The 17,045-nt window shown below is 39.8% G+C and overlaps 1 protein-coding gene across 1 annotated transcript in view; it reads right to left on the reverse strand.

The window, feature by feature from the left end:
* The window catches only part of LOC110382296 (A-kinase anchor protein 13), a 54,842-nt gene that overhangs the window by 14,676 nt on the left and 23,121 nt on the right, over positions 1-17,045 (reverse strand). The window contains exons 11-27 of the mRNA XM_064040991.1: positions 16,405-16,510; positions 16,002-16,072; positions 15,592-15,677; positions 11,667-11,726; positions 11,026-11,166; positions 10,138-10,234; positions 9,707-9,920; positions 7,983-8,101; positions 7,477-7,611; positions 6,960-7,114; positions 6,048-6,180; positions 5,530-5,687; positions 4,853-4,974; positions 2,545-2,658; positions 1,822-1,928; positions 1,082-1,238; positions 617-794 (exon numbers count right to left, since the gene is read on the reverse strand). Coding sequence (XP_063897061.1) covers positions 617-794; positions 1,082-1,238; positions 1,822-1,928; positions 2,545-2,658; positions 4,853-4,974; positions 5,530-5,687; positions 6,048-6,180; positions 6,960-7,114; positions 7,477-7,611; positions 7,983-8,101; positions 9,707-9,920; positions 10,138-10,234; positions 11,026-11,166; positions 11,667-11,726; positions 15,592-15,677; positions 16,002-16,072; positions 16,405-16,510 — 2,153 coding nt within the window. The remainder of the gene's footprint in view (positions 1-616; positions 795-1,081; positions 1,239-1,821; positions 1,929-2,544; positions 2,659-4,852; positions 4,975-5,529; positions 5,688-6,047; positions 6,181-6,959; positions 7,115-7,476; positions 7,612-7,982; positions 8,102-9,706; positions 9,921-10,137; positions 10,235-11,025; positions 11,167-11,666; positions 11,727-15,591; positions 15,678-16,001; positions 16,073-16,404; positions 16,511-17,045) is intronic.

Here is a 17,045-nt window from a genome sequence, read left to right on the forward strand (position 1 = left end):
CAAAAGAACATTACATTACAATGTGGCTACCCCGATCACTTTAGGTCAGTCTGTCGCTTCGGATAAGTTCGGCTAAGTTCGGGTATGTTCGTCTCACCTATGTATGGTCGTCATCTGCTGCCACACGATGCAGGTGAGCGTGTATATCGCGTGCTGTAGCTTGAGCACTGCCTCGCCGCTCAGTTCGGGTCGGTCTGTCGCTTCGGGTAACTTCGGCTAAGTTCGGGTATGTTCGTCTCACCTATGTATGGTCGTCATCTGCTGCCACACGATGCAGGCGAGCGTGTACATATATCGCGTTCAGTTCGGATATCTTCGGCAAGGTTCGGGTAACTTCGGCTAAGTTCGGGTATGTTCGTCTCACCTATGTATGGTCGTCATCTGCTGCCACACGATGCAAGTGAGCGTGTATATCGCGTGCTGTAGCTCGAGTACTGCGTCGCCGCTCAGTTCGGGTAACTTCGGCTAGGTTCGGGTATGTTCGTCTCACCTATGTATGGTCGTCATCTGCTGCCACACGATGCAGGTGAGCGTGTATATCGCGTGCTGTAGCTTGAGTACCGCCTCGCCGCTCAGTTCGGGTAACTTCGGCTAAGTTCGGGTATGTTCGTCTCACCTATGTATGGTCGTCATCTGCTGCCACACGATGCAGGTGAGCGTGTATATTGCGTGCTGTAGTTTCAGTACTGCCTCGCCGCTCAGTTCGGGTCGGTCGGTCGCTTCGGGTAACTTCGGGTCCGCTTCGGGCTCTCCCCCCTCGGTGGGCGTGTCCGTCGACATTCGGAGGGTTACACCTGCATTACATAAAGTGGGCTTTAACATCTTGAAATAAAACGTCACAATAGTTTTGGTTAGGTTAATTCATCATTATTTCGCATAAATTGGATCGCTTCGAGAGTGATAATTTGGTAACATTTTTGCCTTTCCCATGGTACATGGCATGGCATTTCACATGGCATTAGCCGATTGCGATGCGTATCTGAAAAATAACATCGGATAAATAGTGAAATCTCAAATAAATGAGAAACTTTTAATTTTTCTGGCACTATTACGGCATGCTGCTAGCTTGTATGCCACCCACCTCTATGCCTGTTAGCGTCGAAGCCAGCGAAGGTGTCGGCGCGGCGCGGCAGGGCGGGGCTCTCGTACGCGACGGAGTGGCGCTCGCCCGCGGAGCTCGTGCTGCGCCCCAGGGACCCGCCGCACTGCCACGGCATGCTGCTGGCTTCTAAGGCATCCTACAACAACATACAAATATGCTCGTATTATACAAAAACATCAAATCCACCGCATAATAGGTATTTATCCGTTAATCTGCGTGCAAATAGCGGAAAATAAAGGTGCGTCTTAAGCCTTGACGCACTAGGCAGCCAGGCTGCGGCAGGCAGTAAACACATGACGTTGTATGTGAGCGGGCGCACTAAGGGCAGGCACGAATTTCTGGCTGCGGCCACCAACACAACGCGCCTGATTGCACGCCAGCCAGAGCGGGTGTATGCAAATGTATGTGGCTGCCATCAGTGTCAGCGCACTAGTGTAGCAGCCAGACGTATTTCCGAACTTTTGATAAGATGACTTTCAATGATTGGCTGATAAACCTGGCTGCGCAATAGCTATAAATAGCGCTAAAGTGGTGCGAGGCGATTTTGTTTGAAGATGCCAACTTTGTGTGGTATGTCACTGGGTAGCGTAGATTTCGCAATCACAGTACATTTAGAGCCTTTTCTTAATAAACATCGAAAATATAAATCCAAAGCTCAAGCTACACTTAAAAAAAGTGTAATTAAAAAATCGATGAATAAATAAACAGAGACAACTTACGGTAACAACTTTGCAGACGTCCTGCCATAGCGCGTATTTATCTGCAGAGGGCGCTGCGAGTCGCACGTAGTCCGGAAACACTAGTCCCGGGAACGCTGTACTGCTACCTAAATATACAAACGAATCTGCAATTACTGACTGTAGATAATTTCGTCGGTACATTAGCTCCGCTAAGCCATTTAGACACAGGTTCAACGACAACCACAACGTCCGTTTTTCTTAAAGCGACTGTTTGTTTTGAAACTTTTACATGAAAATTCGTATAAAACAAGTTGTTTTAAGAAAAGTGACGCTAATGTCGTAATAAGAGTAACAAATTATAAACCCTATTGTTTCTAACACATAAGCTTGAATACGCAACATGTTAAATGTAAGTAGGTTTCTACAAAGTTCTATGACTAACACTGAACGCACCAAAGTACTAATGGGGTAAAAAGCGATTTCATATTTTCATATAACGCGAAAAAAAAAATTACACACAACACATAATTGAATGTAAAATAAGCTCCAAGAAATCCATACAAAACATCGATAAAATAAAGAAAAAAACTATCGATACTAACGCAACTGACCTGAATGTGGCAAGGTAAGCCACGTCTCGTCTGTAATGCCCACTAGTTTCATCTGTAGAGCCATTTTCTCTTCCAGTAACGTCTCCACCAAACATCGATACAAAACATCGATAAAATAAAGATAAATAACATCGATACTAACGCAACTGACCTGAATGTGGCAAGGTAAGCCACGTCTCGTCTGTGATGCCCACTAGTTTCATCTGTAGAGCCATTTTCTCTTCCAGTAACGTTGCATGCTCCCTGTCTTTACTTCTTAGCGCATCTGTGGGAGTAGAATTAGTGATGTAGAATGTTGTAAAATGTCGAGTTCTATTTTAGAGTGTTTACACTGCGAGTTTTTTATCGATATCGATATGAATGAAGAGTTTAATAGTTTTTTTCCCTTATAGTGTTCAGACCAATCGGCATGATGTTGCCGATTTTACAATTTTCATATGAAGCCTTTTAGTGGTCACCAATACACATGAAAGGAAACTCATCAAATTATTATTATTTTATTAATTTATATATTTATTTAAAGTAAAATTAAAATTATTGTACTCGTTCAGACTACGATAGGGTTTTATTCAACTGTAATGTGTATTTATTTCGTACATAGTGAGTTTTTTGGGTAAACTACAGTGTAAAGACTCCAAACTAAAACAACAATATCGGTACAATTTCTGCAAAATCAAAATACGCAAATGCAATGGATTGTGCATATTCCATTCGATATTCACATAGGGGTATAAACACTAATAATTTTGAGCATACAATTTCCAATTGTGATCACATTTAAAAATAATAATTTTACCGACGAAATAAAAACATCGATATGCTATATAAATTGTAAATTAATCCACAGTTTTAAAGGAAAATAATCATCAATAAAAATATTTTTAAGCGTCAATCGAAAGGCCGTCCGAATCAGTAGCATTTGAGTAAATAGAGCCAATTCTTTACCTATAATTTCGAAGTCATGTCGAACAAATTGTTATTTTCTTGACAAATGAACTATGATTCTATTTAACTTCCAAATATTAAGACTGTACATAGTATGACTGTATAATGATAGTAATATGGGGCTAACTCATATCAATTTAAGAACGAAGTTAGTGTTAGTTAAAATAATAAAGTTTTTAAAATATATTTTTTTTACGTAAAAAAAGGTATGACTTAATTACATCCATGCAAGTCCGCGATTAAATCTTATATAGTTATCGAGTTTTACATAGAAGGTATAGTACAGCATTTTTCAAGACTAAAAAATAAATAAACACAGTAGGTATTTCTAAATGGCTGTATCAAAACGGAAAGTTTTTCCATATTTCATTCTTGAGTAGACAATTTTGGATCACTACAATGGGACAGCCTTTAATCCGACGCGACTTGACGAAACATGCTGTCATGCAAACAGGCATTTATTGTAATATATCACCTTCAATTTGCCACCACGGCGTCGCATCTGTTCGTAACAAAATGTATAATCATTGATGTTTGTCTATGTGGGTCAAATCAAACAGGCGGAGAAAGAAGTAAACTATTCAAGGACTCGTATGAATCTTCCTAACAATTTTCTTTAAAACCTTTCTAATGTAAATGAGGTGCATTTACAAATGAAAACAACGAGAAGGTAATTCTTGGGTCATTGGCTATTTAAAGTTCAACACCTGATAATTTTTCCCTTTGTACAGTTAGAAATAAAGTAATTGTGCTTTCGTCGATATAAACATAAAGAAGGTTATTTAAAACATTTATTTAAAAGGAAGGATGTACCTCTCATGCAGTTTTGCGCAAAAATATGCCCATACTTTTGCACCATAATTCAGAGCCCCCAGTTTGATTTGACCCGAAACGCTATTGATTTAAAGTTAGATGGTGCGTATAAACAAAATAGACACTTGAAAACCTCACCTCTATAGTGACCTAACTAATTACGAAAAGAAAATTCGAGCATTTTTAGTACTACCGACGCTTGTCATTCCTATAAGTATATGTTTTACGTCACCAGAGAGTTTATTCTAAAATGAAATAAAACTGCAAAAAGCAAGTTCGGGCATAAATAAAGTCGAACTTTCAAGAAATATAAGTAACTTAGAAAATCGTATCAAAATGTAAATAAATTCAAAATTACAAAATTAAGAAAAGGTTTTCCAAAATTGAATCTTAACGGCATACAAATAAGCTACGTAATCGTACATACCAGTGATCAGCCTTGCATATCATATCATAAGTAAGAAAAGAGCCTATCATGAACAAACCATTAAACCTAACTGAACCTTAGCGTTATACAAAAAAAAGGTTTTAAAAAGAATGAATAATTCAACCCAAATTGAACCTTATTGCCATACAAAAAGCTACAATATCGTACATACCAGTGATCTGTCTTATAATCTCAGAATTCATAAAAAAAGGGGGTAAGAAAAAGGACCTATCATAAGCCAGTCATTCAACCAAAATTGAACCTTAATACATACCAGTGATCAGTCTTATATTCTCATGCCTCGCGTCGAGTTGCCGCTGCCTTTCCTCGGCGGACGGCGCAGTCGCTCCTACCTCAGATTCCTCCACCTCTTCGGGACAGCTTTGGACTACCGCTCTGGTGGAAAAGTGTGAAGATTTATTAAGTTAAAGTGGTTTGAATAGTTTGTGCCGTCGTAGAATTAATTTGGGTGCAGTTATGAGGTTATTTTTATTAAAAAGAAAAATTGGGCAAATCTATGTTAGTCATAATGTCTAAAATCAAACTCAGATTCTGAAAATTATTATGTTTATGTCTTGTAAAATTAAATGATAAGTTTATGGGACCTGTTTAAAAACTGTGAAATTTTATTTTACAATGACTAGGATTTTGCATCGATTAGTCAGCAATGCAAATGTTTTAGGAAAAGTAATGACAATAAATAATTAATTAATAAAAGATTTTCTGTAACAAAAAAGATTGATAATTGAAAGAAAGGTTTGGACGACAATACATCAAGCTACCTCAATCTTTCTTTCTTCAGATTTTCACAGATTTTCAACCTTATCACAGTTGAAGTTGGAACTGTTTGACAGATTCACAGTGCAATATTGAAAAAAAATCATACATATAAGAAAATGGCAACCCCTTTAAAGGGGTTGCTTTGACAAACCATATAAGAGTATATTATACCTGATAGCCTGTATCCAGGTCTGTATATCCTTGGGCCTGTGCACTCGTAGCTCGAACATCTCAGGCTCAGTAGGTCCACTACAGATCAGGTATAGGCCTCTGCCTTCAGCACCCGCTTTCTCTCGAACTAGTAACTTTACTAGGGATACTACGCCCGTCTGGGGATATAAATTAAATGTATAGCTTTTTGAGTCGAAATTCGTAAAGACCAAAATGAAGAAATTATAATGATTTTTTGAGTAAATTTGTCTTAAAAAAGTAACTAAAATTCGGAAACTGTCATATGATTATTTACCGAAATGCTTGTGGGTCAAATGCCATTTTTTGATAAGTCGGTACTACAGCAAGTGACATACGTTTAAACATCAGAGTAATAATGAGCAGAGAATTTAAATCGGATTTTTTTTATATTAATCGGAGTATTTTTTTCTACATTATAATAACGTTCATGTATAGAATTATTAATAATAACAATATAATACAGCACCTATAAAACAATGTGACAAAATAGAGCTTACCTTATTATCAGGCGTAAAGAAGGTATATTTGTTGTTATTGTCATGCAAAAAGAACAGCACATCCGTTAATACTATTACAAGGAGCGTTTGCATCTTGCTGCGGCCCTGCATTAGAGTCGCCACGCCCTCAAACCTGATGAAAATAGAAGATTATATCGGGTGTGTCGTTCACAATCACATTAAATCATATTGCATATACTTTATGATATTCTATGGCGAATTGTAAAAAAAATAACCTAATCCATTCAGTGGTTTAACCACAGGAGTCATTTTTCGTTTTTATAATTTACAACATCATGTGTAAAGCAGAGATAAAGTTAAAGTATCGTATGTTTTGATCAGTTGACAGCTGTCAGTTTTCAAGGGAGAATTTAAGTTGTTTGTAATGACTGACTTTTATATGGTGTTCTTATTTTTGCACATTTTTATTCCATTTACTTTGTTTGAAAAAATAATTTTTTTATTTTTACGTATTTTTCTTTTATCTTTGTGTTAATCGATATATATTAACCAGTATATTAACGCATTTAATTTAATGTGATTATGAACGACACACCCGATATAGGTCTAATTATATAGTATGTACAGATGTAACATAGATATGTGTAACAGTTTGGTTCATCAACCGTTGGCAGAACAGATATCACAGTAGAATACACATTGTGTTTTAGTACATAATGGCACCTTTTTCGTTTTACAAAGTACCAGGTTTAATACTAGGCTTAGAGCATTATCTTTGTTCAAGACGGTTGTTTATATCCAGTACTAAAGCTAGTTCTTCTTAAGGACCATGTTTCACAGTAAGATGGTCAGATGCCTGAAACCCATCACTATGAACGCATTTGAATTATATAATTGTTATTTCACAGTTAAAATATATTTAACAATCAAACTCATTTTATTTCTACTCACTTCAAACTCCTATTCCCCTGCAATATATCGCTCTTCTTAAACTTGCGTCCTCTGAAGTTAGCGAAGGACTTGGCGTCGATGCGGTGGTATATCTCCAGTTTGCGGTCCTCTCGCTCTTTGGCAGCTACCTGATTGTCTACGTCTACAAGGATTTCCTGGGGAGATTCGTTTGAGGTTAGCATTTTGGAGATTAAATAATTTCAATGTAGTTGTACTTGAAGGAATAGAATCTGAGTATGTGCCTTATAATATAATGTCCTGCGCAGCTGGCTGATCTCTTTATATGAGAACAGCCGCCGTGGCGCCATTATTATTATAAGTTACTATGAAAATTGTCGTATTGATTAGAAATTAATTTTAGAGAGCAAAAGTTACTATAGCAGACAGATTAGTAAAAGGCATTCCTTACAGTAACTGCATATTTTCAATGTATCTTTATTTAAACGCAAAAAAGACGTACATTTTAACTTACAACACAAATACACCTCTATTCCAACCAATATAAGGTTCAAATTACCTTAACGCCGCATAACGCTTTCTGCAACAATTCTCTCTCAGCAACATCATCGCCCGCCGTCTTTAACAATGGTTCTAGCAGTAACGGGTACTTTGTTAACCTTTGTGCGACGAATAGTACGCATTCTGGTACACCCTGTGGGAGTAGGACATTATTTTATTAGAAATCTGTAGAAAAAATTTCTTTTATAAAAAATTTTAAAAAAATCTTTCTTTCCTGTCATCTTTCTCTATTATGTGTGTGTACAAAAATTTGTAAATAAATAAAAAATATTGGAAATTTAAACAAATAGCATACAGACGATTAGAAGAATCTCCGGACATTTATAAGAAAGAAAACAGAGCCCTTCTTTTGAGACAGTGGGGTAATTTATATCTTCCAAAATGGTACCCAAGATATGAGAATGTTATTTTTCAAGATGACTTTAAAATTAAGTACAAAACAGTTTTACTTGCAACAAGTTTTTTTTATAACTTATAAGAGAATGTTTGGCTTAGGGTTCTTACCTTTTTCCTGAGCAGTGGGTTTTGTTGGCACTTGCGTATAAACCTGGACAGTCGAGGCTCTCTGGTGCAGCACTCTTTGAACACCTCGACAGCATCGCGGTGACGCGAACAGAATTCACCTGCGAAAATAATAAAGAATAAGCGAAATAGTCCAAGGCAGATTTGAATGGAAATTTTTATATGAGGGATTTTTTAAAGAGACGGATTAATTTAACATTAATTTAGGTGCGGTTGGAAGGAAAAGTGTGACCTTTGTCGAGTCCATTCTGCTCAGCATTGTCTGTGGCACTGCTGTGCTCTAAAATACATATCGGTAGTAAAAACCTGATACGCTAAGATACTGCCAGTACTCGCTGTGACAGACACTGCCTTACCTTTAAGTATAACCGGTACGATCCAGTTGCGGGACGACTCGGAGAAGTCTCGCAACGTCCTCTCCTATGCCGTATCGATGTATGAGAGCTGGCAACGTATTGTTGTCGCAGCGCCACAGTGACACACTCACCGTACGCAGCCTTGAGCTTGTGATGCGCGGGCGGCGCGAAGGTGTCGGCGAGGATGTCGGCGACGGTGGCGACGTGCGGCGCGAGGCGCTGGCGAGCTCGCAGCGCCACAGTGACACACTCACCGTACGCAGCCTTGAGCTTGTGATGCGCGGGCGGCGCGAAGGTGTCGGCGAGGATGTCGGCGACGGTGGCGACGTGCGGCGCGAGGCGCTGGCGAGCTCGCAGCGCCACAGTGACACACCTACGCAGCCTTGAGCTTGTGATGCGCGGGCGGCGCGAAGGTGTCGGCGAGGATGTCGGCGACGGTGGCGACGTGCGGCGCGAGGCGCTGGCGAGCTCGCAGCGCCACAGTGACACACTCACCGTACGCAGCCTTGAGCTTGTGATGCGCGGGCGGCGCGAAGGTGTCGGCGAGGATGTCGGCGACGGTGGCGACGTGCGGCGCGAGGCGCTGGCGAGCTCGCAGCGCCACAGTGACACACTCACCGTACGCAGCCTTGAGCTTGTGATGCGCGGGCGGCGCGAAGGTGTCGGCGAGGATGTCGGCGACGGTGGCGACGTGCGGCGCGAGGCGCTGGCGAGCTCGCAGCGCCACAGTGACACCTCACCGTACGCAGCCTTGAGCTTGTGATGCGCGGGCGGCGCGAAGGTGTCGGCGAGGATGTCGGCGACGGTGGCGACGTGCGGCGCGAGGCGCTGGCGAGCTCAGCGCCACAGTGACACCACCGTACGCAGCCTTGAGCTTGTGATGCGCGGGCGGCGCGAAGGTGTCGGCGAGGATGTCGGCGACGGTGGCGACGTGCGGCGCGAGGCGCTGGCGAGCTCGCAGCGCCACAGTGACACACTCACCGCACGCAGCCTTGAGCTTGTGATGCGCGGGCGGCGCGAAGGTGTCGGCGAGGATGTCGGCGACGGTGGCGACGTGCGGCGCGAGGCGCTGGCGAGCTCGCAGCGCCACAGTGACACACTCACCGTACGCAGCCTTGAGCTTGTGATGCGCGGGCGGCGCGAAGGTGTCGGCGAGGATGTCGGCGACGGTGGCGACGTGCGGCGCGAGGCGCTGGCGAGCTCGCAGCGCCACAGTGACACACTCACCGTACGCAGCCTTGAGCTTGTGATGCGCGGGCGGCGCGAAGGTGTCGGCGAGGATGTCGGCGACGGTGGCGACGTGCGGCGCGAGGCGCTGGCGAGCTCGCAGCGCCACAGTGACACACTCACCGTACGCAGCCTTGAGCTTGTGATGCGCGGGCGGCGCGAAGGTGTCGGCGAGGATGTCGGCGACGGTGGCGACGTGCGGCGCGAGGCGCTGGCGAGCTCGCAGGCGTCCCAGCAGCGCCGCGTGCAGCGCCCACAGCTCGTCCACGCGCGGGAACATGCGAGCCGCTTGTGCTGCCGACACGCCTGCGCCGCGGACCATGCCTTCTGCGAACATCTACGCGAAAAACGTCCACGTCACTATGACTGATTCAGAAGTGTACACCCACTAAAAAGTTACCTTTATATAAATATATAATAATCTACATTTATTATGTTGCAAAAAGCAGAAGTAAGGAAGAAGTTAAATTATAAACTTTTAAGAATGAAGCAAAGATAGTGAAACGGAAAATACGATTCCAAAATGACAAGAGCACCGAAGTTCTTCAACTCACCTTCTGCATCAGCCTGATAGTCAAACAGTGATGTTTCTCCGTCAATATTAGCTCGTAAATGTGTTCTTGTCGCTTCGTCTCTCTATCGCCCAATTGCCTAGGAAAAAAATAATCTCATAAATTCCACCCATTCAATACCAGACATTGGGGGTCTCAGAACATTGTATTATGTTTTTATTCATATTTATACATCATGATATATTTTCTTTCAGTAGTCGTGGTGGCCTAGTGGGTAAAGGACCAACCTCTCAAGTGTGAGGGCGCGGGTTCGATCCCAGGTCAGGCAAGTACCAATGCATCTTTTCTAAGTTTGTATGTACTTTCTAAGTATCTATATCTTAGACATCATCGGCTGTGTTTCGGATGGCACGTTAAACTGTAGGTCCCGGCTGTCATTGAACATCCTTGGCAGTCGTTACGGGTAGTCAGAAGCCAGTAAGTCTGACACCAGTCTAGCCAGGGGTATCGGGTTGCCCGGGTAACTGGGTTGAGGAGGTCAGATAGGCAGTCGCTTCTTGTAAAGCACTGGTACTCAGCTGAATCCGGTTAGACTGGAAGCCGACCCCAACATGATTGGGAAAAGGCTCGGAAGATGATGATGATGATGATATATTTTCTTTCACCGAGAAATGCCTAAATTTAGGGAGCCCCTAAGAGCATTTAGGGAACACTTAATACGAAGTTCGTTTTCACCAAAGTTTAAGTTTCCCTTATAACCTTTAAGTATTGGGGAAGCTCTTGTTCTAAGTGACATTTAGTTAGGGAAACGTTAAGAGATTGTTGGTGAAATCAGGCATAAGTCCGCCAATGTACCATTTTCTTGTACATAAAGTTTAAATAAATAAATAAACATTTGCTAGATTTTGCTAGAATTTGATTATAACTTACTTGGCAAGGCCTTTGGGTGCCCCTGCAGCCCAAGTGTCGGGTTCGCAAGCACCCAGTCCTAGGCGGATAGCTTCGTCTCCCAATTGTTCGGGCGTTAGATACACCTCGGGCCATTCTGATACGCCCGCGTCGTCTGATGCACTGTGAAGGAAAAGATTAGTTTACATGGTTTGGTCCAAAAACTATGTAAATTATGGTGGTTTTTGAAAGTAAGTAAACCCCTTTTTGTTACTAAAGATGACTATTCAATCGTGAGGAATAAAGTAAATCACATTTGGAATTATTTTCTACAGTCAATATCCAAGTTTTACATTGATAATAAATAAATTATTATTATATAAGGACTGCTTGCTGTTCTTCAGTCCATGTTTAGGTAAAGATTTTCAAACTGGACGTTTCGTATCGGTGTGGCTGCCGTGTGATTTATTGATTGCGGTACCCACGGAAAGTGCGTTTTGAATGAAAACAAATGAATGTGCCGGACGAACGACGCACCATTTCCCCTCAACAAACGCATCCAGATGAAAATTCAATTTGAAAGAACTCTATGAGATTTCATTTTTGCAACTTTATCGATACCTATTTAGGCAATACAAAAATCACATCACTCATCACACACTACAAATAATTACAATACTCACTTGCTCTGATCATGTTTGTGGTCGGAGCCGTCTTTGTCGTCGTTATAGATATGGCTGGTGCTGCAATACAAACAGAACGTTGATACTTGGCACAGGGAGAATACTTCCTGTAGTGGGCAACACAGAATAATCGACTTTTGATAGTGGGATAGCGAAAATGATGACATACCAAATTGAACTTTAAGTTCAACGTTTGAAAGTACAAAGCCGGATGAAATCTTAAGCTAATTTTGTCGCGCATTTGTACTCTATTTTTCAGACTGTACTGCTCCCAATTTCTATTAAGGCTTTTAACAATTAAGTACGTCTTTTCAAAGGACAGAAAATTCAAGATTTCAAGGATTGAGTTGCGTTCAATCTATGTCATAAGTTATCTATTAAACAGAGGAAATTCGGTATTCAACGTTCGGTATTGCCAATTTTAAAGATAATCAACGTTATTCTGTGTTGCCAAACAAAAAGAAATCAAAATGCAAAGACAGGGTCAATTCAACCGACGCAACAAATGACATTACTGGTTGGACCTCACGAGTACTCTTACACATATAATATTAACTTCGATTTATTTAACTCTTATATTTATAGTTCAGCAAAGCCTAAATAATAAGAAGAAGCGTATAACTCACAATACTTGACATGCAAAACTTGATAAAAATATGAAAAATAAACAATTCATTAAGATAGCTTCGTTGCTGCAGAGAAGAAATTCTACTTTCTGTTCGAGGTAAAACATGTTCTATTGAAAAGGGATTTAGGTGCATTTTTCTATGTATTGATCAGAATAGTAAACCATTTAATATATTTCGATTAATTCAATTCGCAATGCAGTCAGTGTATTACTAGAAACCAACAAATTGTAACAGCTTGTTTAGAAAGTTAATGCTTATCGATAAAAACTTTCAAGTTCCTGCAAAAATATCGATATGGCGGAAAACGACATTCAGGTATGGCCAAAAACCTATTGTTGCTAACTAGTCATTTAAAAAATATATATATATTAAAACAAATGACAAACCTTTCTTTAAAATACTTTTATATTAATCCCTTTATCAACAGAACTTAGTCCCAAAACCTCTTACAGAAAAAAAACCTGTGACCTAAAAGAACAACGAAAAAAAAAACTGAAAAAATCTCCAGCAAAATTTTTGTAACAAGACTACGAGTGCTACGACAATGTCAAAGAGAAGTTCAAACTACCGTCCTTACAGACAGAAATACTGAAATATACACAAGTAAGGCGTCGTGGATGATTCGCGAACTTTCTAGAAGAAACTGTTCGATGTGTGATGACGTAGCGCGGTGTTCTCGCGAGAAGCGAATGATCCTATGTGTGGCTTATGACCTTTCGTTGTTCAACTGTTACGAATACAGCACCGAAGTCCAAACTACATTTACAATCAAATATTATATCGATAGCAACTTTGGCTATCGATAAATACAGTTTATGTATTACTGACACTAAAGAAATCCACTGCCACAGAAATATGTCTTCCTTTACATTGTGTGCTTCTATTGCACCTTAGACTTGATTAAGGTGTAAAAAATATTTTTCAGTGTGACACAGTTTAGGCCATTCTGCCGCCTTCTTTGTCTAGCAATTAAGTCTCATGTTACTTCGCACCAAAAAATTCTTAACACAAAGCCAAAAAGTGGTTTGTGTCATTTTAGGAGTAACTATCAAATATCGACTAGCATATCAGTACTAGAAACAACAGACCCTACAACACCCGCCCTACCAGGAAAACATAACCACATCACAAGTGAACAGATAGAGAGACAGAACATTAACAAACATATGTATGTGATGTATGTATGGATGAAAGATAGAAATAGGCAGCTTGGTGGCAGCATTCCTGCAACTTACTGCACGCCGAGCTTGGTAGCCACGCGTCGCCACGGCGAGTAGCATCCGGACTGCTTCTTGCTGTGTGCGTGTAGCGACAACACGAATAACACACCAGTACATATGTGTGCGTGGCAATTTTGGTTGGTAGTTTTTTTTTTTTTTAATTTTGTTTCGTGACGCGGTGGAGAGATCGAGGTAGCATATTTGTGCATTGTTTTTTGCAAAAGGCTTGATTGTACTATCAAGCTTTTTTGGCCATTAAAAATAAATGGTGCTATCCGCGTGTGTTGTAGGTAGAGTTCTCATTATGAAGCATAAAATAAGTAAACGCAAAAATAACTAGCGGTGATCGAATTATAACAAAAGAAAATTGCTTCAAGGTTAACAATTAAGTTTAAACAAATAACAAAATGCATAAAAAAGGTATGAATGTAGGACGTAAAGAAAACCCTTTGTTTAATTACTCAATTAGCCCACTTCACTCTAAACTTATAAATTACCATATTATGCCACCTCGAAATCTCCAAAAAACAAATGAAACAATTTATATAAAAAAAAAAACATTCCGTTCACCAAAAAAAAAAAAAAACAATGAAAACACGAAGTATATATAGCTGACAGGAAAAAATAACATAGCATAGAAACAGCTGACTGAAGTCGAAATATATACAAACGATAAAATAAATAGCGAGAGTACGAAGCAAAATATTGTTTAATTCAGTGTGTGCACAGATTACATAACATACAAACATGTCTTCTCAAAATTTAAAACGTCACAACAGTGTAATTTTAAGCGATTTTAGGCTTTATTAGTGCGACTTAAAGTAGCAAATTCGGTGCAAAACTGACCATACATTTGGTGTACACAACTTAGAACTATGTACTTGAAAAAATCACAGTGCAATCTATGTATATTATGATTTCTCATAGAAGAGAAGAGACCTTAAATATCAGTAGTTAAAGTCTACTTAAGGTTGAAATATCTGTGCACTATGTAATCTGTGATGTAAAATATAATAACATCTGTGTACCTCTTATATTGTATGACATTGAGTTTAAACGAACCTATATCCTGATTGTTGCTATTCGAATCTGAAGGTGTTGGGAAAATCGATCGTTTCTTTTGATGGATGATTTAGAATAACTTTTCTATAAGCTAAATATGAAGGCCTAGGCCCTTTTCAGTGAAAAATTAGCTAGGCTATAGATTTCCTCTCGTCTTTTGATACTATTAAGGATCAAATTAAAGAACCCACGACGCATTTTGTACCACTATAATCACAAATACATACCACTACATCTTTCGGATGTGCTTTTGTTTTTAAGTAGCCAACTAAAATAGGTATGATTTGCTAATTTCAACTTTATTCCTTCTCCCAAAGAGTTCAAATCACCAATCAAAAGAGAAACTTAGTACTCATTACCCACACCATATTTGCACATTGTCGCTCGCAAAACAATAAAAATGCATCAGCGCGTCGCCGAGGTTCGCAATCAAATACAAAGCTGCAAAATATATGCCATACATAGTCACTACGCATTCTGGCATTTTTTGGTTTTTATCTTTCGTTATTATATAGGGAAATGTCGTCGCTTCTCCTTACTTGGGGTGAGCAAATTTTTTTGCCAATAAGTTTAATGCCATTGTTTAGTTTATCGATAAGAAGAAGATATCTCTTTTGGAGATAAAACGTATATTTTTTTTACAATTGGTACTTATTGGTTGTACTTTTTTTTCACTTTTGTTTTCCTACATATACATCCGCATTTCAATACTTCATAATAAGCAGACTTGTGTACTATAAGAGGTATGTCCTGCGCAGCTGACTGATCTCCATGAAGAGAATAACCACCGTGGCCGGCAATCGGCCTGGACGCCATTATTATTAAGTCTTTTTGACTTAATAACATTCCTATGTGAGGAAAACATTTTTCGAACTGGAAACCATTTTAACATGTCAAGCCTTTTTTCCAATTTTATTTTTCAATAATACTTTTTTCGATTTTAAAGCAAGGAGTAGCGACATATACCCTTTCAGTTTAGTAGTTCAAACGTTATCGTATAGATGGCGTACTTACCTATTGGTGCTTTGTGATTGGCTAGACACGGAACTGCGCTTGCTGCTCTTGCCACTATTCGCGCTTAGGGATTTGGCCACTGATGTCTGTGGAAATAAATAGTTAAATGGCAATTAATACTTGTATGGTCTTTAATCATGTAAATATAAACAATGAAAACATAGTTGAATATACTTTTTTCTTTGAGTCATTGATTTCTCTCCGGTGGTGTTGGATTGCCGTCCCATCGGGCTATGAGAGTGAAGGAATAGTGAGTGCACCTGTATCTCAACAAATGCATGTGCACTATAATATGTCCTGTGCCGCTGGCTGATCTCTTTATGTGCTAACAACTGCAGCCATGGCCGTAACCAATCCGGACGCCATTATTAGTATAAGTGAATTAGTAAACGTCATTTTGAAATACTCACCTTTGATGGTTTCGGCTTATTGCAGTCAAAGTAATCTTTGCATACATTCTGATGCACCGTCTTTGTACAATCTGAAAATGAAATATTTTTGATGATTGAACTATGTATGATGTTTTCATTTAAGATTTCAAGAGGTGTGCAATTGGTCGATCGCACAAGGTTTCGTCAGTAAACGGTAGATCTTGAGTCTTATTAGGTTAGACACCCCTGGTATAGTTCATGTAATCATCAGGTAAGTGGTTGTGCGGCTTTAAACTCATAAAAGTACCAATATAACTTTTTAACTCTGTATGAATTTGAATAACTGCGTGTAAAATATAAATATTATTTTATGTTTTAAAGACATTAGAGTTATTTTATTATCTTAGTTTATAGTTTTGTATACCATGTAATATAAACTTACTATCGCAATACAGCGCCGGTTTGTCAGCAAGTGCTCGGCCGCACCAGTCGCAGTCACCGCCGGAGCACGCCGCCGACCACGCATGCGCCGTCTTGCGGGATTTGTCCTAGTTATGTTAGGAATATTATTGGATTTCTATAACCTATCTATAGTTAGGGGGGGATTGTTAATAAATTAGGTTCAACTATCAGATTTATTTTACAGGTTAAAAATATCTGATGATTGATAAATAGGTCTAAAATTGAATGAAATAGGTACATTTGAGGCATTAATTATGGCATTTTTAAATTTCTACTTATTTGAACTAAATATATCTAAGCTTATTCTACTGAATAGTCTAGGCAAGTAAAATAATTTTATACCAGAATTAATGTAATTCTTTTAAAGTTAAAAATGGTCTGTTTTTTTCATCAGAAATCGACCAATAATGGTAACATTGAGAAAGGGCCTACCGACTATACATGTATTACAATAAAGATATTCAAAAATGGGACATAGGGACTGCCTCCACGAGCGAGAGAATCGCGACGAGTGCGCCCTTATAGCGTCGGATAATCTCCACGAACGGTATCGCCGCGTTTCCTTGACGTCACGTTGCCAAAGAAGGGATTCAGTTACGTGTCAGACGAGAGCGAAATAAG

Source organism: Helicoverpa armigera, chromosome 24 (genome assembly GCF_030705265.1).
Source record: "Helicoverpa armigera isolate CAAS_96S chromosome 24, ASM3070526v1, whole genome shotgun sequence".
NCBI lineage: Eukaryota > Metazoa > Arthropoda > Insecta > Lepidoptera > Noctuidae > Helicoverpa > Helicoverpa armigera.